At 40.3% G+C, this 26,128-nt stretch overlaps 1 protein-coding gene across 3 annotated transcripts in view; it reads left to right on the forward strand.

Annotated features, from left to right (window-relative positions):
* The first annotated feature begins 975 nt into the window (after window positions 1-975).
* The window catches only part of OSBPL1A (oxysterol binding protein like 1A), a 220,353-nt gene continuing 195,200 nt past the window's right edge, over window positions 976-26,128 (forward strand). Inside the window, exons 1-5 of one of the 3 annotated variants that reach the window (XM_028162694.2) lie at window positions 976-1,197; window positions 9,484-9,663; window positions 12,811-12,933; window positions 18,967-19,052; window positions 19,906-19,980. In XM_028162694.2, coding sequence (XP_028018495.2) covers window positions 12,813-12,933; window positions 18,967-19,052; window positions 19,906-19,980 — 282 coding nt within the window. In that variant the 5' untranslated portion in view covers window positions 976-1,197; window positions 9,484-9,663; window positions 12,811-12,812. The remainder of the gene's footprint in view (window positions 1,198-9,483; window positions 9,664-12,810; window positions 12,934-18,966; window positions 19,053-19,905; window positions 19,981-26,128) is intronic. The other 2 variants (XM_028162696.2, XM_028162695.2) reach the window with 2 other exon arrangements.

Below are 26,128 nucleotides of genomic sequence, written 5' to 3' on the forward strand. Positions count from 1 at the left end.
TTCAAGTGCCCTTTTTTTCTTAATAAAAGATGATGCTAAGCTGGGATGTATAAGCAAGGCTGCTTGTGTTCTCCAGACATTCTAAGAGATCTGCCACATCATGTATCACATGTAGTGCATCACCAACCGGCCTGGAATAGGTTCTCTAGACTTGACTGCAAATCTACAGTCCCTTAAAAATGATACCTATTTATTAGTTTTCATTACAAAAGAACATGTTCATTAAATACATTGGAAAATACAAGAAAGTTGAAAAATTTTCCCTATGCTCATAATTTCCTTTGTCTTTTTCAGCTATGCATTTTTTAAAAGGGTGTAATTACACTAGAGTTTGAACTTTCACATTATAGACTATGTGTTAACTGCTCTGGCTAGACCTGTTGTGCGAGTCTGAAGAGGTGGACTCTTTATGAAAGATATTTGATGGGGGGAGGAAGTGAAGGAAAATTTGGAAAACCTTCTCTCTTTAAGCATACCTCACTCATATACATCTTACATGCTTACACCTGTTAGCATTTAAAGACCATTCTTTGACATGTGAAAAGAGAAAGAGGTGCAGCCAATTTACAGTGCCTATTAAGTTCCCATGGGTAAAGTGAAGTGGTAACCAAAGCAGAAAAGAAAAAATCTGGGCAGCTGGGTGATGTATTGGCTTAATAACAAATTTCCAGAGCATTAACCCAGTATTTACATTTGCTTTGGCTTGGGGGGGGCCTTCGAAGCAGGATCCATCCATCTTTCGGGTCGGGGCGTGGTGGGAGGAGCGCGAAGGCTCTGCCCTTCCCGGCTGCGGTTGGCAAAGCCTGGAACCGTCCTCGGTAGTCCGGGCGGAACTGGAGCGTGCTAAGGGCGGGACGTGCCAGGCCGGGGGCGGGGCCGGGTGCCGAGCGCGCCCCGAGGCCCGCGCGCCGGTCACGTGCCGCACGGGCCTGCCGTAAATAATCAGGGCGCGCGCGCGCGCTCGTGGGGCCGGCCGCGCGGAGGGGCGGCGCCACCTCGCGGAGTGGTGCCTGGCTGCCTTGCGCTCCACCCGGTTCCCGGCGCAGGGATCCCGGAGACCGACGTTCCGCGAGGCCGCGAGTCTTCCGGGGGTGCGAGCCAGCTGATGGCCGCTTCCTGGGCGTGAGGCGGGCAGACGGGGAGCCTGCTGTTGTGGTCCCCATCCCGGGAGCTCTGGGAGCCCGGGTGACCGCGTAGGTCAGTTTCCTAGGCCGGTTCCCCTGCGAACGGGCTCCCCCCTTGCCTGGTGGTGGGGCAGGTCTGTCCGCGCGTGGTGGGGGGCGAGGGCGCGTCTTCCGCGCGTCTCCGAGGATGGTCAGGGTCGTGGCCTGGAGATGCCGAGCTCTGAGCCAGAGGTAGGCTTCCCCGAAGTCCCTGGCTGCTCCAGCGCTGCGAGGAAGTTAGTTGTTACAAGCAGCAAGATGTTGGCATTTGTTGCATTTCCACTTCGGGTGTTAGGACTTCGTCCTGGTGCCACATGCATTCCCTACTAAGTCAGCTGCTTGCTTTCTCGGTACTTGGATGTGTGCATTCCAACTTTTAGTTTCCTACTGGCGTGAAGAGGATTGATTCACAGTGGAAGTCACGAGCTGTTCACGTGACCATTCTCACAGTGTACCTCGTGCTCAATTCTACTAGCATGAAGGACTATCAGAGGAATTCAGAAACAGTGTGAAAGATTACAGCAGCACAAGAGAAACAAGGATTCATTTACCCGGGGGCCCTGCTGATTGGCAGGAGGCGTTGAAAAGGGTTATCCTGATGTAGTTAATATTAGTTTTCAGTTGTGAAAGCCTTTGCTTTATGCAGATTGTATTGTGAAGTTGAACTGTTGGCAGACGATGTTAACTTAAACTAGACTGTTTGAATGTTGCAAATTTAGCGGTTAGGCTTTTGTGGATAGTTGATAACAATGAAATCAGCTTTAAAATCAGTGGTGTGTTTTCCTTGAAAATCTCAGCCGTTGTATTGTAATTGATGCATTCTGGATATAGAGTTCAAGATATCCTCACCTCTTGACTCAGAATTTGGAAAATACTTTGATTTGTTTTGATGGCTTAGCAATGTTCGTGGTCTGACTCTTGAGGCAACGAATTTTTTGCAGCTGGTGTGCCTAGGTGTAATTTCTGAATTCCCCAGCTGAGATTTTAAAGGTCTCTGTATTAATTACAGAATAGTTATAAAATTCAACCTGTTTTTCATCCCCAGGTTCTAAACTAAGGGCTCTATCTCTAGTCTGTGGGGAGGGGGAGGAGGGAGAGGAGAAAACTGTCAGTAAAGTTCCTTTTAAAATTTATCTTTTTCTTTTCTCCCAGGCAGAGCAACTCTCCCAGCATTGAGCAACTGATATGCAAAATAGGAGTTAATTGCTGCAAGTTGAGTAGATTTATCTGGAGCAGTTGTTGTGTATCAGTGTAGGGTTTTGCCAGGGTCTGTTTATCAGATGACACTTGCTAAATATCTCCTTGTTCATCAGCAGAAATTTGGGGGTGGGGGGCTGGCTAATCCTTGTCTCTGGAGGCTGCTCAGCCTTGCAGGTATTATTTGCACAGCACTTATACCTGTAATTCAGAGCAGCTAGATGTTACTTCTGTGCCAATTGCTTTCCCACTCTTCCCCCAAAGCAAAGGGAAATGATACTTGTTTAGAACCAGCAACTAGGTAGAAAAATACAGCCAATTTCTTTTGTGTGATAACGTGGTGCAATGTCTATTTAACACATTTTTTCTTCATGTGGCTTTATTTTACTTAGACATATCTATAGTTATAATACCTCAAACTTGACACTTTGGCAATTTCTTACCTCTTGCTATTACTAGGAGCTGAGCTTTTGTACATTATATGTATTCACTGAGAAAAGTAGTCAATAGAAGGTTGAAATCAGCCTAACTAATAACATATGGAGGATAGAGCAAGCACATGTAAGAAATTTGAAGTGGTTTAGCCAAGTCTGGTGGTAATTAGAACTTTATTGATTTGTAAATTCTTTCCAGGTCCTAGGAAGAGGACAGGTGTTAGCAGTATAGGCACCAGCTGATACCAATCTCACCAGGATTCATTAATGACGTGTCAGAAAAGATACTCCTGCATTCTGTACAGAATATATTGATGATCATAATGTCATATAAGTATCTTACAGGATGTTCTTGATCCCTAGAAATGTTGCATTTTTTTCTCTTACCTGATCTCATCCACTAATAAGTTGGGCAAGTATAAGAATACTTTTTAATGCCTAAAGTAAGATGATATAGTAGGTCAGTAACTTTTTCTGAGTTGTATTCATCAGCCAGCAAATAGGAAATTACTGTACTATACAGTGAAAGTGGTCTTTAACTGTACAGTTTCCTATCATGTGACAATGGAAAGTAACCACATTTTTACTTTGTTGTTTAAAGTTTTCCTTTAAAGAGAAACTTCTGGCCATATGGTGGATAACTGGTCAGTATTATTACACGTTTCATTAAGCTTGGAAGATAATTTTCAAATGTGAAATAAAATGGGAAACATTTAAATACATTTTATCTAAAATTTAAGGAATTTTTTCATTGGAAGGTAACAGTTGATCAGCCTCCTGGTTGGTATTATTATCTAAAACTGTATTTATCTTATTTGTGGACTTTTCTGCCGTTTGCTTCTATGGGCCAAACTGTTTTGAAACAATAGTTAATAATTTTTATTAACTGTTTATTAACAGTAGAATCTACGAAGTTCAAATTGAAATCAGGGCTGCATCTGAGGGTTAGTTCTTGTTTGTGAAGCAGATAAAATGTATAGCAACCTAAGGTTTAAACAATTTCATAAAGCAAGGCCATGAAGCTTATTTCGTTTTCAACAGTTTTGTTAAACATTTACATTTTCGACTGAATAACGGTAAAATAATAAATAAATAGGCAGCAAGTAGGCTTGTTCTTTTATTATAACTGTATGGCATCCAAGTCAGTGTGGGTACGTAATGAATAAGAGACAGTAATGTAAATAAGTCGAATATAAAGTAAATAATTTGGTATAGGCATTTTACATTGATTTCAATGGCTTACAAACTGTAGTAAGACATATCACAATTATAGCCAGGTGTCTATCATTTCTCCTGCAAAAGAGGTGATGTCGTTTATCAGGACACAGGGTCCTGTTGAAGTTAGAGAAAAAGTTTCACTGAATTAAAAATTAAGTGATTTTTAATTTAATTTCATATTTTTAAAAAAGGCAAGTGCTTCCTAAAATAGACTTTAAAATTTGCTGTCATTTTCCTTAAATTGCCGTATTTTGGATGTCTCATTTCAGTCAGTAAATCTTCTTAAAATGAGGGGATTAAACTATAATTCAGATTCAGCTTCCTCAGTGCTCATACATGAACAGTAACTAGGACCTTTAATTTTAGAAGCTGAATTGAGTTTTATAAATATATAGCATTAATAATATTTCATCCCTTGATAAGAAGTGCTAGATTCTGCTTGTGGCTATTAAAGCCATACCCTTGGCAATTAACTTTTTCTTTGTGCTTTTCAGTTTCTTCATCTCTAAAATCAGTCTTAGCTTAAATATGAATCTATCTACCAAAGCTAAATTTCTAAACCAAGAAAAAAATGCATTTAATTATTTGTGTTATCACAAATGTCATAGTTCTATATATACATATTTGTATATGCCTATGTACAAATAGGTATATACACACACACATACATACACTGAGGAATATATGATCACATAAAAGAACTTAATGATTGCTTGCTAGGAACTAATAAGATTGAGAGCAAAACTCTATTTCTATCGCCATGTTTTAACATAGTCACTTTAATTTTTTAATATTTTCCTTATATTAAAAATACAATATTGGAAGGACAAATATTGGAAAAAGAAAGCGCCATTAAGCAGCTAACTAGTGTTCTTCGGAATGCAGTGCTGAGCACACTAGAGATTTTTTGTTTTAAATACTTAGTTTGTAAAATATATGTATTCATAAATACTTAATTTTTCTCACTATTCAAATCCCTAGTATACAGTATATTTCAAATATTATTTTAATAATGTATTACCAAGCATAAAATCAGTATCTGAGAATTTTAAAAATCATCACAACATATAGTCATAACAAGTTTTGAATAATTAGCTTCCTTTGGCTCTGTTAATAGTACAAAAGCTATTTCTCAACTGTTAGAGCCAAATTTCAGATGCTTCCTCTTTTTTTTTTTTAATTTTTGGGCCGTACTGTGCGGCATGTGAGATCTTAGTTCCCCGACCGGGGATTGAACCCACACTCCTTGCAGTGGAAGCACGAAGTCTTAACAACTGAACCCCCTCATTTTTTTTTAATTGTGGTAAAATACATATATGTTTTTAACCATTTTTAAGTATACTGTGCAGTAGCCATCACCACTATCCATCTCTAGAACTTTCTCATCATCTCAAACTGAAACTCTGTCTGTTAAGCACTAACTCCCCATTTTCTCCTCTCCCAGCTTTTAATAACCACCGTTCTACTTTTTGGTTGCGTGAATTTGTCTACTCCAAGTATCTTATATTAGTGGAGGCATGTGTTTGTCCTTTTGTGTCTGGCTTATTTCACTTAGCATGATGTGTTCAGGGTTCATGATTGTTGTGTCACGTTTCAGAATTTCATTCTTTTTGAAGGCTGAATAATAGTCCATTGTATGTATATACTACATTTTGCTCATCCATTCATCCACCACTGGACACTTGGGCTGCTTCCACCTCTTGGCTCTTGTGAAGAATGCTCCTGTGATCATGAATGTGCAGATATCTCTTTCAGCAGTTCCTTCTTTAAATTCTTTTGGGTATATACTCGGAAGTGGAATTGCTGGATCATATGGGAATTCTATGTTTTAAGTTTTTGAGGATTCACCATACTTTCCTGATGTTTTATAATGTCCAGTTACATATTGCCGTATGTATGATCAAATAAAGTTAGCCTGGAGGTCTTTGAATTTTAACTCTTCAAACACCTTTAAGAACTCTGTTAAAGGACACATCATTTAATATTCTGAATGTCTGGTACTCAGGGGAATTAGCTCTGATTGTTGAACTTCACTGTCTTTGATTTCTCTAGGAATTTTCTACTTTGATTCTGTAGGAATAGTAAAAGTAGCAGTTCAACTTGTAAAATAGTAGACCTCTGACTGAATTGAATGTTGATTGCCCTTTAAGCTACAAGTTTCAGGGTCTCTGCCAAGATTTCAGAGTTGTTAGGGCCACAGAATTTATCCACTGTAGTGAATGGGGATTTAGTGGCATGGACTATCAAGTATGGGGACCAGTTTAATTAGGTAATATACAGTGTTTACACAACAACAAAACAGAAATTTGCTTTCCACAAAATAATTTAGAATTAGAAGCTTGGCTTCTCCAGTGGACCTTGGAGGAGAGGAAACATAAGGCAAAACATAAGGTCTCTAGTCTCCTAGTTTTTGAAGCTCAAAATGTTTTTGACTAGTTATTTCCTCGAAAACATTCTCTTGGCCATTAAAATCTCATTCATGAATCTTAAAAACAGAGTTTGGAATTGCGTGAATGTGAAAAGAGTGGCTGAAAACATCCACAAAGAGATACTGAAAAATACTATATATGCTGATAGGATGTGGCTCAAATCTAGTCTCATAAAATACATTAAGGGATTACTTGTCTTTCTTTTGGCTTAAACATCAGAGACAGTGCATTTTGAAATAAGCTCTCATGAGTCCAAAGAAAGTTTTTTAACATCTGTTCAACATTTGAATTTGGATTCTTTGATTTTTGTATTTTTTCTAAAGTTAACTGTTAACCACAAATTATTTATAAATTAGAGATGTATCAAATTAAAGAAGCAGTGATAATCCTCAATAATCCTGGAGTGTATATTTTAAAAAGGTATGATTTTTGGTATGATCTTAATTCATTTCCTGTGGCATATAAGGAAAAAAAACTTCATTTTTTGATCACTGGATAAAGGTGTACCATTTATAATGAACATGTTACTCTTAGGCCTTCCTATCGGTGTTGCTTTTGTTCTTGAAAACCTAATTCCACGTTCATCCATCCGTCCATTTAATTAATATTTGGTTGCCTGCTCTGTTCTAGGCACCTTGCTGGGTACTAGGGATATAGTGGGGACACATAAGAAATGTGGGACCCTTTTTCTCATTAAGTTTACAGTGTAGTGTACGGAGAGCCAAAGAAATGACCATATGTGCACCTACAGACTGACATTTGTGGCAAAAATAAGGTCCTGTGAAGGTTTATAAAGGGGAACTAGTGGAGGTTGGGAGTGGAGATGGCAAGTCAGACCTCTTGAGAAATGTGGATAGTAATTTATTTGTACAGTTGACTTCTGTATAACATAAGTTACTGGGAATTCCCTGGCGGTCCAGGGGTTAGGACTCTGCACTTTCACTGCTGTGGCCCTGGTTCAGTCCCTGGTCAGGGAACTAAGATCCTGCAAGCTGCGTAGCATGGCCAAAAAAAAAAAAAAAAAAAGTGTGAATATATATATACACACACACACACACATATATATGTATATATATGTATATATATAAATATAAGCACATATATATTAATATATATTATATATGTTAAAATATATAATAACATAAAACATAAATTACCCTAATGTAAGGCCTGGTTTTATTCATTAGTGTGTCACCAAAGTTTAGAACAATGCCTGGACCGTGGTCAGCCCTCATTTAAGGGTTTCTTGATAGTAACACTGTGATAGTAGAGATAGGGAAAGTGTTGTTGGCCCTGGAGGTGATGGGGAAACTGCAGCTTCTTGTGGATGTTATGTTGGGCACCTTCCTAGCCCAAGCTGGCTACCTAGATGCTGACCTGAGGAATAAAGTTTTAGGTACTATTGATGTATCAAATTCTGAATCTTCAGTTTTGCATAGACGGCAGTGGACTTTTAGTTATAATGGTTCTTGGATGAAGAAAAAATAATGAATGTTTTTATGTCTTGGTTTGGAACGTCTTCTGAGTTTCTTTGCAGCATAGCTGAAAGGAACATAATGATCATTTTGTTTTACTGTAGTACAGCTATCATTTTAAGAAGTTTACTTGGTCTTTAAATTACAGGTATTTTTGGAGTTGTGCTATTTTGACTGGGTGTTAGAGCCATTAGGAAATTATTTTGTTATAAAATTGTGTTTTTATTTCTGCTCCTAACATAATTTGTTTATGGAAGTAAGTTCTAAATGTATATATGATTTTACAAAATTGTTTCTAAAGGGAGATAGGGCAAAGTGTCAGCCCACCCCGCAACTCCTACCACTCCTTTCTAAAGTAATAGAAGTTTATAAAGGAAAAGTGTTGAAAATGCCTGTTTGCATTTTGGAATTTACCCTCAAGGTCTTGCTTATTTGACTAAGTCCCAAGTGTTACAGTTGGCAAACCTTTAGAGTCTGCTCAGCCTGCAGGTAGAGTAGCTAGTTTTAATGGATGTGGTGGGAAATTGCTTTGAAAAGGAGAGAATGAATTGTTTTAAGAATATTTTTTAATCAGACAGGTGCCTGTGTTAAAATGAACACATATGGAATTTAGGCATAGAGCAACAAGAGTTTTAATTTTCTGTCTCGGTGAAATTTAACTGGCCTTGTACCCTTTTTAATTTTCAAACAATCTGTTCTATTTACCTCTGTTATCTCTCCCCTCCATGCCCCCCTCCCCATCCTGTCTCATAGTAAGACTCCTCTTGCCTATGAAGATACCGAAGAATCTGTTTCTCTTCGTAGGAAATTGGCAGCATCAGACAGGAAGGAGCTCTATCCAGCTCCCCACTGGCCCCTTAACTACCCTCTGCCCTGCCCCCGGCCTTAGTGTGGTGCTTCCTCTTTTCAAGGCTAATCCTTGCTTAGGCTTTTCATCCACTTACTTCAGGCTCCTCTAGGATCTTTTTCATCTCTCTTCCCTCCTTCCTCCTGTCTTTCAAGCTTTTCCTCTCTCCTGGCTCTTGTCCCACAACCTACGAACATGCCCAGGTATCTAATATCCGAAAACTGAAGCTATCCCCAGCCCTTCAAAACAGAGTTGCTTTCAAGGAATCTGCTGCAGTCTCTCCCCATCATCCCACTTTCACTCCTCAATTTACCCACATCTATTTGCCTCTGTCATTTCTACTTAAAGTATTCTTGAGTTCATCAATGACCTAGCTGCCAAACCAGTCGGCATTTTCAGGCCTTGTCCCTGCCCTTCCTTTGACATTTCACACCTATCCAACCCCTTGAAACCCTCTCCCCTCTTGGTTTCAGTGCCATCGCCCTCTCCTGTCCCTCTGTCCATGCTTAGGCCTTTCTTGCTGGACCATAGTGACTGGCCGCCTTCGCCTTCAGTGTTGGTCTTCTCCCAGTAAGAAGTTTTATTTACCCCTATGATTTTAATGACTACTGATGTGCTGATAACTCCCCCCATTTTAATTCTAGCCTATAACTGCTTTCTCTTGCTCAGGCTGGTATTAGCTGATTGCTTATTGGACATCTCCCTCTCTGTTTCCCACAGGAATCTCAAATTCACCACGACCAAATGGAATCACATCTTCAACCAAGATTGTTTCTGGTGTAACAGTTGTCCATCGGGGTTGGAAACCTTCTTCATCCTGCTGGTCTTGGTGACCTCCTCATTTTTCAAGTCCCAGCTTAAATTTCACTTTCTCTGTGATTCCTTCCCATACTAATGCAGGTAAAGGGCTAATCACCCCCTTTGTCCTCTGTACAGCCACCGTCCCTTGTTCATTACTGTACTTGACACATTTGGTATGATTGTGTGCATGTTTGCCCTGTCTGGGGGGCAGGGACTGTATTGTCCATCATCATACCTCCAGTGCCTGTAGCAGTCTCTGTCATTGGTGGGTACTCAGCAAACCTTTGAATGATTCTTAATTCCAATTGCAGCACTAATGAGCAGCTGTCGTGGTTAATATGATATTACAATGAACTGTTTAAGTAGATTTAATTTTACCCTCTTCATATTTATTTTACAGAAGTTGAAAAACTTAAAAAAAATTGTGGGTTTTTTTTTTTTTTTCTGTAAACCCAATGTAGTGAGAACCCAAGGTAATATAAACAATTTCTAGTATGTTCTGAAGATACTTACTTCAAATGTTCTTTGATTCATTCTTAAAAAGCAGGAAAAGGATACTTCTATTGTCCTGTCTTCAAGTTCACTGATTCTTCTGCCTGCTCAAATCTGCTTTTGAATCCCTCAAGTGAATTTTTCATTTCAGTTATTGTACTTTTCAGCTGCAAAATTTCTTTTTGGTTTCCTTTTAGGCTTTTATTCTCTTAGAACATCTCTTATTTTCTCCACCCACGGGTAAAGAATACTTTCTCCAATGTTCTGTCTAAACAAAATTCAGGGGAAAAATTGTTATTAAAAAAATTTCCTTCTGAAATTCAAGAAAATATAGACATATTTACAATCTAAGAAATTATATGCAATCTAGTCATGCATTGTTTTTTTTTTTTTGGAGGGCTACCGTGCATCTTATGGGATCTTAGTTCCCCAACCAGGGATTAAACCTGAGCCCCGGGCAGTGAAAGCATGGAGTCCTAACTACTGGACCACCAGGGAATTCCCTAGGCTTTCTTTTTTCTTTTTTTTTCTTTTTTTAGGAGACTCCTGTAATCATATCTTTATTAATTTACTAGAGCTGCCATAACAAGATATCACAGACTGGGTGGCTTAACAGACATTTATTTGCTCACAGCTCTGGAGTCCAAGATCAGGGTGTCGGCAGGGTTGGTTTCTCCTGAGGCCTCCCTCCTTGTCTTGCAGGTGGCCGCCTTCTCCCTGCATCCTCACACGGCCTTTCCTTTGTGTGTGCCCATCCCTGGAGTCCCTTCCTCTTCTTATAAGGACATCAGTCCTGTTGCATTCGGGCCACTCATATGAGGCAGAGCCACCCCTTCCCAGCAGCTCCAGCTCCACCCAGGAAGCCTGAGCCCCTCAGTGAAGGCTTCAGGGGCAGAGCAAACCCCCTCACCGTCCCTAGGCTTTCTATCTCTTTATTTTAAGTTTGTTCATACATCTTCTTGACTTTTTCCATATATTCCTTTAGTTCTTTGAGCATTTTTAAGACATTTTTTTTGAAATCTTTGTCTAGAATATCTGCCATCAGTTCTTTTTCAGGGACAGTTTCTGTTGATTTATTTTTTTCCTTTGAAGGGGCCCTGCTTTCCTGTTTTCTTTATATGCCTTGTGATTTTTTTTTTGGCTTTTGAAAACTGGACATTTGTATCTAATGTAGTAACTCTAGAAATCAGATACTCCTCTTCCTCAGGGTTTGCTAATTTTTTGTCGGTTTTTTTTGTTTGTTTGTCTTTGATTGTTGTAGACTGCCTTTCTGCTGAGGGCCAGCCTAAACTTAAGGTTGTCTCATGTCTTTTTTGAGCCTTTGGTGGGCATGAACAGTCACATTGTAATTTTCCCCATATATGCAGTTGTTTGTGAATGTCCTAGTCTTTAAAAGAGGGAAATTAAGGGGAAATTTAAGCGGGATAAGAGAAAAAAAGAAGAGAGGGGGAAAAAGGGTGCTGGTCCTTTAAATCCTCTGGCAGTCCAGGCCACTGGAGAGGCTTGCAGCAAGGGTGCAGGTGCAACAACAATGGCTGCCCACTTCTTTGTCTGCATTTCTGTGGTCAGAAGCAGCAATCAGTGATCAGAGCCTGGCTCCCCAGTATTTGGAGGACAGGGTCCTTTTTGCTGATGCCAGCTCCAGCAAGCTGCTCCAGAAGCACACGCACAGGTGCCTGCTGAGTGGCTGGAGGTGGGGGGTAGGGAGCTGCTACCCCTAAGAGCTGAAATTAACCACATTTACCTTCCAAGTCTTCCCTGGCAGTTGCAAGCCTTCAGGAGGTTCCAGAGTTCCAAAGAATTGTTAGTTACATCGGACAGAGTCAGCCAGTGCAGTTGTTGTGTAGGTGGGGAGACAGATCCCTGGTATTTGTTACTTGGCTATCTCCTGGAACCCTCTGTGTATTTTGAAATTATTTCATCTTGTCAAATTGTTGCCTCTCCCTCTGCAACATATGAAGGATTGTGTGAATGTTATTATAATATATAATATACATAATATTATTAGCCGTTTACTGGAGTGCACATTTTCTGTTCATTCCAGCATTTGGTGTGTTTAATTTTTTTATTTTTGCTAATCAGGTAGGCAAAAAAATATCATTGTGTTTGATTTATTTGCATTTAACTGATTATTAGTATGAAAGAAATTTGTATTTTTTCTGGGAATTGCTGTTCATAACATTTTGACATCAATGCTTTAAATTTGATTGTAGTCCTTTATAGTTGGCTTGAGGCTTGGTAAGAAAATATGAGAGTTATTTGTAAGTATCATGGCTCCAGGATCCTTATCTGTAATTTATTTTCTCACAAGTTTCTCACATTGTGTTAATTTACATTTCAGCCTTATGATATTTCTATACAAACTGCTGAATTGCCGTATTTTAACTTTATATCTGGTTATTGATGTGGTACTAATAACTATTTACAAAATACCTTGACAGTGTGCTTTCATAGACACAGTCTTACAACAGGTCATGAGGTTGATTGTATTTTGCAGGTGAGGAAACTGAAGCTTTGAGAGAGTAAGAAACTTGCCCAAATGTCTAGTGCACTTCTTCAGTAATAATACAAAGGGCACGTAGTCTCAAGGTCAAGTTTTGGCCCTACAGCTGCTTCATTTAATCAGTTCTTGTGTCTGTCTTATTAGCTGCAGAATGAAGATGATTTTTTTTCCCTTTTATCTGTTAGCAGATAATATCCAAAAGCTAATATATGTTCTTCGATAATAGCAGTGTTATTATTTTTTAAATCTAGAAATGAGCACAGAAGCAGAGCAACAGCTTCTCCATCATGCCAGAAACGGCAACGCTGAAGAAGTAAGACAGTTATTGGAAACCATGGAAAGGAATGAAGTAACTGCTGACATTAACTGCAAAGGTAACCTTTGAATGGATTTTTTAGCTTTTTCTTATGAGTATGCACTACTTTATCATTTATTTAGCACTGATCTTTCTGAACTTGCAATAAATTTTCATCTCTTATCCTAGGAAGAACCCCCGTAAGAGTGGATACTCTCCTTCTCCCCTCTAAGTCAGAGAAATTGAGATCCAGTCTTAATATTGTCATGGGTCCTAAACCTTATGAACTACAAGGGTGACCCCGAGTCCACAGGATGCATGCTATGATAATTTCTTTTTCTCGAAGACGTTGTAGGTGAAGCATGTGAAGTACCTTAGAAATGTTGTCAGACAGGATCCTTACCCTCACTGAGATTAGTAGATTACTAACTCAGACTAGTCTGCATTGCACAATATGTATAGAATATGGAAGCTATGAAGTGCAGGGTGTTAGGGAACATATAAGAAGTATGTAACTGGAACTCGAAGAATTAGCTTCTTGGAGGAAATTATTCTAAGGTGATATATGAAGAGTGCGTACACTTAACCAAGTAAAAATAGAGAAGAAAAGGGGTCAAGGCAGAAGAAACGTCATATGCCAAGGTCCTGAGGTGAGAAGCAGCCTAGATGGCAAGGGCTTTTGCAGGCAGGAGGGGTGAGGGATAAAGCTAGGTGGGTAGGTAGCAGCCAAATCACAATGTGCCTTGTGTAGCAAGGTTACAAGTATATGAAACTCAGGGGTGCAGAGAAATAGGCTTTATTTTCTAAATTGGCTCTGATATTTCAACGAGTGCCTTCTCATTCTGGAAGTTTGGAGGACTAAATATAAGTCTTTGGGTCCCTCCATTTCAGTAGCTTTTTTGATAAATGATTGGCCTCCCAGAGCCTCTCACCTGTGTCCTCCCCCATCTCACCTAAGGTGGCCTGTAAATGTAAAGGCGAGCCTTGTTCTGTGTGTACGGCCTTTGGTTCCTTGGTGACCTGTCTTCCTAGTGCCCCTGAAGCATTCGTAGCTGAAATAAAACTCCTCAGAGTCAAATGCAGGTTTTTCATAAGCACAGGTGGTGCTCCTTGGCTGTGTTGGGAGTCTCATCCTGGCTCTTGTTGGCTTTGTGTCACCCTGAACCTCTCTCATGTCTCCCTGTGGCACGTGGCCTAGGCTTGCTGGTTCACCTCGGCCACACTCCTGTGGGTGTGGCCATGGGGGTGTTGAGTGACCCATGGGGGCTCGGAGCAGCTTTAGGTAGCCAACATTTGGCCTTCCCGCTGCCTGCACTACCGAGTTTACTTTGATGTGGCCACCGTGCAGGTTGGTGCTAGGCTAGGTGGCCTGGTAGGGGACCTTTTCCTAGCATCCTACATGCCACTGCCTGTTCGCAGTGTTCCCTCGACTTATCTCACTCTCCGGGCTTAGGGTCAGGAGCCACGTGCCCCATTTTACATCTTTTCCTCTCCCACAGCCCTCTGTCCCTGATGGGTATTTTGTTCTGCTGTGTCACATTCTCCTCCTGTCACAGAGCAGCAAACTTCATGGCCTCACCCTCAGTGCGGAAGGAGTATTATCTTTGTAGCAGTGAAGAAACCACGCTCTGAGTTGTCCAGAAATTGTAGTCTGAGTCGGTTCTTGGAATGCTAAACGAATTCTAAAAATCCTTCTCATCCTTCAACAGAAACCTGGTTCTTAATCTTTACTTTGGGGTTCTGTTTGGAATGCCAGAAACATGCCTGGTTTGATAATCTTCAGCAACCCTTTACTTTCTACCAGCCACCCCCCCCCCATGGTTGTCTCAGGCTAGTTAGTGGAGAGTCACCTACTTGGAAATGTAAAACTGAGAGACAGGTGTTACTGCTTTTTCAAAATTTCACCCTCATTATACCTGTCAGTCAGACTTGTCGTCAGGGCAGTTTGAAGGGTTTATGTAGAGGAACAACGTAATCAGGTGATGTGAGTTCACCCAACAGCAGTGAGTGGGGAGGGCTGGGACTGGGTGTGTGAGTGTCTCCACATGGGAATCACTGTGCCTGGCATTTCTTGGTTTTCTTTTCTATCTCATTTTGTTTTTCCAAACACTGAGAAATTGAGAAAATGGTAAAGTGTAGTATAATTCTTCTGCAAGAATTAAAGCTCAACAATCAACATAGAGATGTTACTTACTGGTTGGGAGGAATCCACTGATGTCAAGTTGAAGGGAGAGAGGGAAGCGCTGACGTGCAGTTGAAGGTTAAGGTCAACACTTCTAGGCTAGGGGCACAAAGGAAGAGCTAATTGGGCAGTTTGGCTTGTAGCTGTTGCCTTTATGAGCATGTGTTCATGGTCCCGTCTGTTACTAATGGCGAGACATTCTTGCAAATGAAATAAATACTAATATGTTTATACACGTAGCATGCTTTGTATAAATTCTATGAGTGATCTAAGAAATAAGTTTTTGAAAGCAAAATAAGAGCTTATATCGGCAACATCAACACATGATTTTGTGTAGTGCTGTCCTGTTGCTTTGCTGGAAGGTCTGCATGGGAAGTTACTTGAGGAGTATTACCCATAATGTCTGCTGGTGTTTCCCAGTGTTTAATATTCAGTATAGGGTACAGTTTTCTGTAAATATTTCTAAACTTGATATTTCTTATTGATAAAAAATTTTGGATGTCCATAATAAGTTGTAAAGCGTATAAAGGATATTTGGAGCATTTTTTTTTATGACTTAATAGCTCATTTATTTACTTATTTTTTTTTTATGTAGATACTGATTTATTGATAGGGGAAAGTATCTCTGCTACATTATTTACCAAAGTGAAATTAAAAAGTAGATTTTAATTATTAAAGATTATCAAGAACTTGTAGAGTATGGCCCTTTTTTTAAAAAACATTTTACTGGTATTTGGAGTATTTTAAGAATTATTTAGGGTTTTGTAAATTTTGACTTCTTGATTCAGAATCCCATGTGGAAGCACTAGATGTGAGGAGACCCATTCAGAAGCTGCTGCAGCAACTCAGAGGAGACTCTTGGGTTAAATGGGAGTAGAAACAATGGGAATGGTGAAAAGTAGGTATAGTTAACATTTAGGAGGTAGAATGGATAGGACTGATTGAGTTGGGTGGGGGTGAAAAGGAGAAAGGCAGCAAGAATGGTGCTTATTTCTGACTTGAGAAGGGAGGTGAATAATGGGGCAGTTCATTGTGAAAACGATGTGGGAGGGGGAACAGGTGTGTTTTCTGTAATCATGTGTATGTGTAAGGTAAGTGAGTGCAGCTTTGTACCTCCTGAGCATAAGGTATTCTTGTATCGTCCAAATGGAGGTGAATAGTAGAGAGTTGGAAATGGAAATATGGATTTTGAAGTCAAGAGCCTATAAACAAAGCAGTGAGAAAGGGCCAAGAGGTGTCATTATTGGAGATTCTAGTAATGAAGGATAATCAGAGAAAGTGAAGTTTCCCCAGAGCCCTGGGAAGAAGTGCAGGGCTGTGGAGGCTCTTGGCCTGGGCTGTCAGATGCCGTCCAGTGACGTGGTGCGCTGGCTGCTGAAAAGTGCCCCTGGGATCCAGTGACACCATTTATTGGTAAAAGTTGAGGACAGTTTTAGTGATGCGGTGGGAAATGAACCTGGTCTGCAGTGGGTGGGTAGCTGATGGGAGGGAGCGCGAGGTGGGAAGCGTGAAGACTGGCGGGGGTGGGGAGGAGAGTGAGGAGGACAGTGGCCGGAGGGCGCCGGGACCAGAGAGGGAGGGGTTGGGTGCTTTTGCTTGTTAGATGGACAAGACGCAAATCCTTACCTGCTCCTTCCTATTCCCAACTAAAGACGGAGAGGTTGAAGATAAGGAGGAAAAGGAGTACTTGGGAAGCAGGAGGGCATGGGATCCGGGGTCCAGGAAGCGTGATTATTCTGAGGCCTCAGGAGGAAGGATGGGCGCCTGTGGGTAGAGGTATGGGGTGGATTTGGTGCCAGGAAGCCCAGGGAATCCTATGAAAGCTTCTCTTTTCTTTGTGAAGCTAAGAGATCAGATCATTTGCTAAGAGGCAGGTGTCTGGGTAAGAGGCTTGAGGGGAGTGGTGAGGATTGAAATACCTGTGCTGGAACATAGGAGGGACACCTGAACGGCAGTGTGGAAAGGATTGCCGGGCAGCAGTGAAGGCTTTGCTGAAATATGAGATCCTGACTTTATGGAGCCATGAATCCACAAGGTTTTGTTATTTTTCTTCCACCACTGTTAGCAACCTGGGTGTGGTTATAGAAAAAATTGAGCTCGTGTATTTATCAGGCTTTGGGGTTTTTCTAGGCTGCTGTGACAAAGATAGGATATTGAGGATATTGGCAAAGAAGTGTTGAAGTGAGGGACCAAGAAATATATGCTGGATTTACGGAAGGAAGTGAAGATGGTGGGGGTATTTACATAGAGGGAAAGCAATTAAAGAACTGGAGGGTCAGTTCAGTTGAAGAACAAGTCTGGGGGTTTGCCTGTGTGAAGAAGTGGGAAAGTGGGCAGTCTGTGGGAAAGTGGGCTTTCTGTTTTCCTGAGTTCAGACGTGGTGATGACATCCAGACTCTGGCCCTGGGGTTGGGTACCCGACGTGGAGCAGAGGCCAAGTTCGCGGGGAAGTGAGGGAAGCTGAGAATCGGAGACACCAGGATACTGGCTCGTAGTAGTCACCCCTAGGATGGTGGCAGGATTTGCCGCGGGGAGAAAGACTCTGCTGCCCAGAGTTAACTGGTGAGGGGTGAGCCACTGGGAGGCCGGTAGATGGCGGCAGAGAAAGCATTTGCGGGGCGTGTAACGGTGCTTAATGTCAGAAGCCTCAGAGGAGGGGTTGTAACATGAGAGAGGTCATTGACCAAAGGCCACGTTGGGTTTTGGCGTGGAGATTCACGTGGCTCTGTGCCGTGAGGGCCAGTGGGGGTGTGGGAACGGGGGAACCTCCCCCCGAGGGATGAAGGAGAATCATTGTCATGAGGAAGAGCTAGGTTAAGGACAGAGGGCAAAGAGAAATGTTCCATGCAGTAGACCATGGCTCTCGGACGTATTGCCTGTGGAATTAGGGGTTCCAGAGGGCACCCATTTGAGAGGGAACAGTTATGGGAGTTTGGTAAGTGGCAAACAGTCCCAGGGACACTGTTGGCGGTGACAGTCCCTCTGGGAGCTGTTAGAGCCCTGTTCTGGGTACGCTGAGGCTGGTGGCGGGCTTTCTGTTTTCCCCAAACCTGAAATCCAGGGGCTGAGGGCAGACGTTAACCTCCAGCTCCTCCCAGGGAGGGCCGGGCAGCCTGCTGCTGCTGGGCTTCGGGAGACCCTCTAGGGCGGTGGTGGGCTTTCGCGGCTGTCATAGGCTGTATTCTCTCAAGCTTCATTGGGAATTTTGGAGATCTTCTGAAGCTCTCTCAGCTCTAAGCTATAATGCCCTATTTTTTTTTTTTTTCCTAAATTGAATTATGTAGCTCGTTTTCACCACGCTCAGTTGTTTTATACCTCTCCTCAGCTGGGATCTGACATTTCGTTGCTTTTCATTTGGGTTCTTGTTATCTAGTTGGACTCTCCCATACTGGTAACCCTTATCCTAGTTACCTGAGATTTTATCTGAGGTCAAGGCTCCATTTTCAGTCACCGTCTGCAGCGCCGACCGCTTGCTAAACGCTGCAGGAAAGATTGGTTCCCAGTTCCCCTTTCTGTCCACTCTCCTGACGCGGGACAGGTTTTCAACAAGAGGTGCTTTTCAGGAAATGCTGTCCCAAGAGACCCACGTGCTTGTTTGCTGACGGCAGGGTGGTTAGACACTCGCTCGGCACCTTAGAGCCGCAGGCCAGTTTGAATGTAACCCCCTTCAAGTCTCCTTCCACCCTGTTAAGAGTGAGGACATCGAGTTAGGAAGGTGGCCCCAGAATCTGGGTCCTGTGAGTTCTGAGCCATCTCACTCAGAATATGCATTACAGTCTCATGTCTCCTGCCTCTCACTCATCAGCAGTGCAGTGTGAAAGGCAGCTACCGGCCAATGTGTTGGAGCAGAGTATTAAGGAGAAATTAATTTTATTGTACGGTTACCTCAGTAACATCTAAAAATACCTCTTTCCTTTTTTTTTTTTTTAGGAAGAAGTAAGTCTAATTTGGGCTGGACACCTCTTCATCTGGCCTGCTATTTTGGACATAGGCAAGTGGTCCAGGATCTGTTAAAGGTATATGTACGGCTTTAATTTTTAAATAAATAAAATATGGCTATTATGGAAATTATAAACATCTTGGAAAAGTGGTCTGGGCCATGATGCATAACGGCCAGTTTAAAGCAGTTGCTAATCACTTAATTGTTCTTTGCTAAATACATGAATTAGGCTAGCCTGACTAATTAAAATTCTGTTTTTTCAATCATTTGATTTTTACATCATTGACTTTAGAGTTGCAAAAATGGACATATGAATTAATGAAGATACTATGTTGTTTTCTGAGCATAGTTAAAAAAATGACCAAAGCACATCCTTTGTAATTAAAAAATAATGTCAGAATCTCTTAATGAGCATGGTGTAACTTAAGAACTCATATTTCTCAATTCTGTGATGAATAATTTTTCACACATACTGATATTTCTGAAATTGGGTTTCATCTTAAAATTGATCTGGTGGCCCCAAACCTGAAATCCAGGAGCTAAGGCAGCCCTTAAATCTCCAGCTCCTCTACCATTTAAATGGTGGCATCTTTTCTTTTTTTTCCCTTAAACTCATTAAATTAAATAGGTGGAGAAAATGTGCTATTTTATTCAGAGACGGTTCTCCTTTTTTTCAATATGAGTGTTTCTAAAGTAGAGCAAAGGGTGTATAGATTTTTAAAGAAAAGTAGCTTTTTATTTTCTACCTATCAGGTAGATTTTTACTGTAAGCTTACTGTTTTACTGTGAACTGAACTTAGTAGTGACAACCAGTCAATATTAACAATTATTTTAATTTTTTAAATATTTAATATATTTTTAGGGAACTGTTTTCACCTTTGTATATTTCTTGATATGTGGAAGATGCTTAAAGCTTTCATGTTTACTAGGCTGGTGCAGAAGTAAATGTATTAAATGACATGGGAGACACGCCACTTCATCGGGCTGCCTTTACAGGACGAAAGGTGAAAAACATTCTCTGTTCAGTGTTTGCAAGTGAAATATTTGGAAGGGCAGTCACAAATGTTTTCTCCTTATAACCCTAGGAATAGCAACTGCGAAAAGCCACAAAAAATGTATAAACCAGCATTTTGGGTTAAAAGACCTCACGCTCTTAGTGATGGATAGTGAGGTCAAGTATGAAGGTCATGGAGACTCTACCCTCGTGTCCCTGATAGGAGCCCATTCAGTCTCTGCTTGTGTCCTCCAGGGATGGGGAACTCCTGCACCGTCTTCATCTTCTTTTTATTTTTAAAACAGCTTTATTGGGGAAAAATGTACATTGCGTGAAACTCACCTGCTGTAAGTGTACATTTCAGTGATTTTTTTTTTTTTGTACATTTACACAGTTGTATGACCACAACCACAATCTAGTTTTGGGACATTTCCATTCCCCCAGAAAGTTTCATCATGCCCGTTTGCATTCATTTCCTGCTTCTAGCCAAGCCTCAGGCTACCGCTGATTTACTTTCTGTTTTTAGATATTTGCTTTTTCTAGAAATTTCTTGTAAATGAAACCATACAAACATTTGTGTCTGACTTTTTGAATTTAGTATAATTATGTTAAGGTTCACCCATGATGTAGCATGTATCAATAATTTGTTCTTTTTATGGCTGAATGACATTCCATTGTATGGATATACCACATTTTTAAATCTATTCACTGTTTATTGGAAAGATTCTTTCCCCATTGTATTGCCTTGACACCTTTGTTGGAGATCAGTTGGCCATAAATGTAAGGATTTATTTCTGGACTTTCTGTTCTCTTCTTTTGATCTATATGTTATCCTTGCACCAATACCACACTGTCTTATTACATTACTTTGTAATTAATTTTTAAAAAAATATTTATTTATTTGGCTGCTCCAGGTCTTCGTTGCCACGTGCAGTGTCTTCATTGCCATGTGCAGTGTCTTTGTTGCCACATGTGGTGTCTTCATTGCCACATGAGGTATCTTCATTGCAGCGTGCGGGACCTTTAGTTGCAGCATGCGGGATCTAGTTCCCCGACCAGGGGGTCAAACCTGGGCCCCCTGCATTGGGAGTGCAGATAGAGTCTTAACCACTGGACCGCCAGGGAAGTCCCTGTAATTAAGTTTTGATATTGGGTAGTGTAGGTTCTCCAACCTGTGATCTTTTGAAAAATTATTTTGGCTATTGTCAGTCAAAAGTTTGTGTTTCCATGTAAATTTTAAGGTTATTCTGTTAATTTCTATAAAAACGCCTGTTGGAATTTTGATAGAGATTGTGTTGTCTTGAACCTGCAGATCAATTTGGGAAGAAATGCCACTTTAACAACATTGTCTTCCAATCTGTGTGCATCAAATGCCTCTCCATTTATCTAGATCTTTAATTTCTTTCAGCAGTGTTTTAAGGTTTCAATATACAGATCTTATTCTCTTTATGTTAAACTTCTATGCATTGTATTCTTTTTGGTGCTATTTTGAATGGAATTGTTCTCAATTTCTTGTTGCTATTATATGGAAAGACAGTGTTTATGTTGCTCTTGTATCCTTGCTGAACTTGCTTTTTAGTTCTAGTAGGTTTTTGTTGATTCCATAGGATTTTCTATATACCAGATCATATCATCTGCAAATAAAGACAAATGTATTGTACTTCTTCCTTTCCAATCTGGATCCTTTTTCACCTCTTGGTTTTACTAGCTAGATTCTAGTATAGTGTTGAATAAATACAGTGAGAGCAGAAATCTTTGCCTTGTTTTTTGATCTTTGGGGAATAGCATCTAGTCTTTAACCAGCAAATATGATGTTAGTTGTAAGTTTCTCTTAGATGCCCTTTATTAGGTTGAGAAAGCTTTCTTCTATTTCTAGTCTATTGAGAGTTTTGCTTTGTTTTTTAAATTGTGAATGGGTGTCAGATGTTTTTCCTCTGTCTTTTGAGATGATCATGTGATTTTTTATTACTCTATTAATATGGTATATTACATTAATTTGGAGATGTTAAGCCAACCTTGCATTCCTGTATAAATCACACTTGGTATTGGTCAATAATCCTTTTTATATGTTGCTGGATTTTAGTATTTTCTTAAGGATTTTTTGGGTGTGTATTCATGAGAGGTACTGCTCTGTAGTTTTCTTGAGATGTGTGTGTCTGGCTTTGGTAACAGGGTAATGCTGACCTCGTAGAATGAGTTGAGAAATGTTCTTTCCTCTTCTGTTTTCTGAAAGGCTTGTGAAAGATTACTTCTTCCTTAAATATTTGATAAAATTCACCAGTGAAACCATCTGTGCTTGGACTTCCTGTGTGGGAAGATCTTAAATTACTAAATCAATTTAATTATTTAATAATCTGTTCAGAGTTTCTACTTCTTCCTGAGTCAGTTTCAGTTATTTTGTCTTTCTAGATATTTTTCCATTTCACCTAAGTTGTCTAATTTGTTGGCACAAGGTTGTAATAATATTAATAATATTTTTAAATTTTCCTTGTGATTTCTTCTTTGACCCACAGGTATATATAGAAGTATGTTGTTTGCCAAATATTTGGAGATGTACCAAATTTCTTTCCATTGTTGATTTCTGATTTAATTTCCCTTGTGATCATGTAACTTACTTTGAATTGTGTTTTGAAGAATGTATTTTAAATTCTTTTATAATGTATTAGGAATTATTTTACAGTATAGCATTTGATCTGTCCTAGAGAATGTTTATTGAGTGCTTGAAAAAAATGTAGTCTACTTTGAGGTGGAGTATTCTATAAATGTAAATTAGGTTAAGTTAGTGATAGGGCTGTTCAGTTCTCTTATCCTTTTTTTTTTTTTTTTTTTTTTAATTTATTTATGTATTTATTTTTGGCTGTGTTGGGTCTTCGTTTCTGTGCGAGGGCTTTCTCCAGTTGTGGCGAGCGGGGGCCACTCCTCATCGCGGTGCGCGGGCCTCTCACTGTCGCGGCCTCTCCCGTTGCGGAGCACAGGCTCCAGACGCGCAGGCTCAGTAGTTGTGGCTCACGGGCTTAGCTGCTCCGCGGCATGTGGGATCCTCCCAGACCAGGGCTCGAACCCGTGTCCCCTACATTGGCAGGCAGACTCTCAACCACTGCGCCACCAGGGAAGCCCCAGTTCTCTTATCCTTAACTGATTTTCTGTTTGTTTTATCAAATACTGAGAGTGAGGTTTTGAAGTCTCCAACTATTAATTCTTGAATTGTATATTTTTAATTTTGTCAGATTTTGCTTCATGAATTTTGTGGATCTGTTAGGTGCATATCCATTTATAGTGGGGATTATGTGGGATATGTTTTATGGGATATGCCTTCCTGATGTATTGACCTTTTTTGTCATTATGAAATGTCTTTCTTTGCCTTCAGTAATATTTCTTACCATAAAGTTTATTTTGTTTTATGTTAATATAGCCAATCTAGCTCTCTTATAGTTACTGGTTATATTATGTCTTTTCCTCTCCTTTTACGTTCAACTTCTTTGTGTCTTTGAATCTAATGTGTGTTTGTTGTTGGCAGCATATAATTCAGTTGTATGTTTTTATCATCTGAGAATTTCTCCCTTTTGATTTAGTTCAGTCTATTCACATTTAGTTGTTAATGACTTTGGATTTACGTCTTCTATTTGTACTTGTTTTCTATATGTCTCAGGTTTTTTGTTCCTTAGTTCCTCTTTTACTGCCTTCTCTGGTTTTTTACAAATATTCTTTAGTGTACCATTTTATACCTTTGGGTATTAAACTTTTTGGACATATTTATAATAGCAGCTTTATACTTCTTATCTGCTAAATTCAACATATGGGCCGACTAAAAGTCAGTTTCTATTACCTGCTTCTTTCAGACTATGGGTCATACTTCCCTTTTTTTTTTGCATGTCTCACAAGTTTTTTTTGAAAACTAGACATTGTATATAATATAATTTTAGCAACTCTGAATTCTGACTTTTTCCCCTTGAGGTTATTACTATTATTTTTTATTAACTTGTCTGGCCTTCATCTGTGAAATATGGAATGTGTCTGGCCTACTGATATCTCTGCTCTTCTTTTTTAAAAAAATTGTTTTAATGTTTCAGCGTAGTTTCTCTTACGTACTGATTGTTTGCATCCCCCTGAAATGCATGTGTTCAAATCCCAAAGTGATGGTATCAGGGATGGGGCCTCTGGGAGGTGATTAGGCCATGGTGATAGAGCCTTTGTGAATGGAATTAGTTCCCTTATAAAGGAGACCCCAGAGAGCTCTCGTGCCCTTTCTGCCATGTAAGGACAAAGTGAGAAGATGGCCATCTGTGAACCAGGAAGCAGGCTCTCACCAGACACCAAATCTTGTTGTGCCTTGACCTTGGTCTTCCTGGCCTCCAAAAATGTGAGAAATAAATCATGTTTAAGCCACCCAATCTGTGGTGGTTTTGTTATGACACCCCAAATGGACTAAATTTCCTAGAGTTCACCCCTGCATCTACATAGCCTAGTGGTCAGCCAGTATTTGGGCAGAGGTTTTGCCCGAATACTCAGAAGCACAGAGCTTCTACCCTCTGCTGATGGATCTGTGTGTAGGTTGGGGAGCACTGTCAGAGTTCAGCCATTTCTCACTTCTGCCTCTGCTTCTACTTTCTGCAGGGCCTTCTCCTATTTCTCCTGCACAGTCAGCCAGGAATGTGTGGGCAGCTTACCTTGTCCTTTTTTGGGTCTCTCATTTCCAGGCTGTTTTGCCATTTGCCCCATGTAGTAGGCATGATAATGGCCCTCCAGAGACGTTCTCATTCCTAGTCCCCAAAACCTGTGGCTGTGTTAGGTTACATGACAAGGGGAAATTAAAGTTGCAGATGGAATGAGGTTGCTAATCAGCCGACCTTAAAAGAGGAAAATTTTTCTGGGTTATTTGGTGGCCTCAGTGTAACCACAAAGGTCCTTAAAAGTGTGTGAGAGGCAGAAAAAGAGTCAGAGTGAGAGGGAGGTGTGCCTAGGAGAGAATGGTCGGAGAGATGCAATGTTTCTGGCTTGGAAAATGGAGGAAGGGGACCAAGGAATGTGGGCAGCCTCTGGAAAGTAGAAAAAGCAAGGAAATTAGTTCTCCTCTAGGGCTTCTGAAAGGAAAGCAGCCCTGCTGACACCTTGATTCTAGCCCAGTGAGACCCATTTTGGACTTCTGAAATACAGAACTGTCAGATGATAAATTTGTGGTGTTTTAAGCCGCTGAGTTTGTGGTAATTTGTTATACTCCCGACAGAAAGCAAGTACACTCTAATGGGAAAAGGAGCCTCGTGCTGTAGGTTTTTCCATTTGTTTCCTACTGAATTTGCTACTTTTTTGCTCCAAATCAAGTCATTTCCCTCTGGCAAAGCTAGTGGCTTTCATTGCCAGCCCTGGCTTGGTCAGACTTCTTGGAGAAGGGTTGTGGGGGTGGCGGGGGGTGGGGTGGGGATGTGTGTGGCCATAGCCTGTGGCTGGAAGGTTAAAGACTCCTGATGTTCTTACCTGAAGTTCTAGTTCCTGTTGAGTATGCCTCTCAATTTGTTGTCTTTAGTCGATATCCAGCCCCATGATATGAGTAGTTTTGTAATTTTGTCCAATTTTATACTCTTTTTTCAGGATTACAATTCACAGATCTCTTTATGCCACCATAGTCAAAAGTTGCTTCATCCCCCTTTCCTGATACTTTTTTTGATTATTTGAATGATCTGGTAAATTAACTATGACATAGGGTGTATTTCTTGTTTGTTGTGATTATTAACCATAGTCTAACATACTCCCTAAAGGTTATTTTATAATCCCATAATTGGAAGATTTATGTGCATTTATCACAAGTTCAAGAATGAATTTATTATATGATTTTATACTTTTTATTCTAATGATTAGATTTAACCAATTTTCATATAAATTATTAATCAACCCAGTAAGTATGTGCTAAGCATGTTTGAATTAGTACATTTCACACTGTTGGGTCTATTTGTTCATATGTTGATACCTGTGGACCAGATATGGAGTCTCACTAAAGTTGAGAAAAAAATACCCATTATACGAAAAAAATAAAGGTAGTGGGTTAATTGCTATGCTTGACTCTGGGGTCGGTGTGGGGGAGGCTCAAAAATGAGCTGCAAATAGTTTAATTTGCCTGACTCATACGTGAACTACTTGTTATTTTCCTTTATAGCCTTGCACTT

The sequence above is a fragment of the Balaenoptera acutorostrata genome, chromosome 13 (genome assembly GCF_949987535.1).
Source record: "Balaenoptera acutorostrata chromosome 13, mBalAcu1.1, whole genome shotgun sequence".
NCBI classification, from domain to species: Eukaryota; Metazoa; Chordata; class Mammalia; order Artiodactyla; family Balaenopteridae; genus Balaenoptera; species Balaenoptera acutorostrata.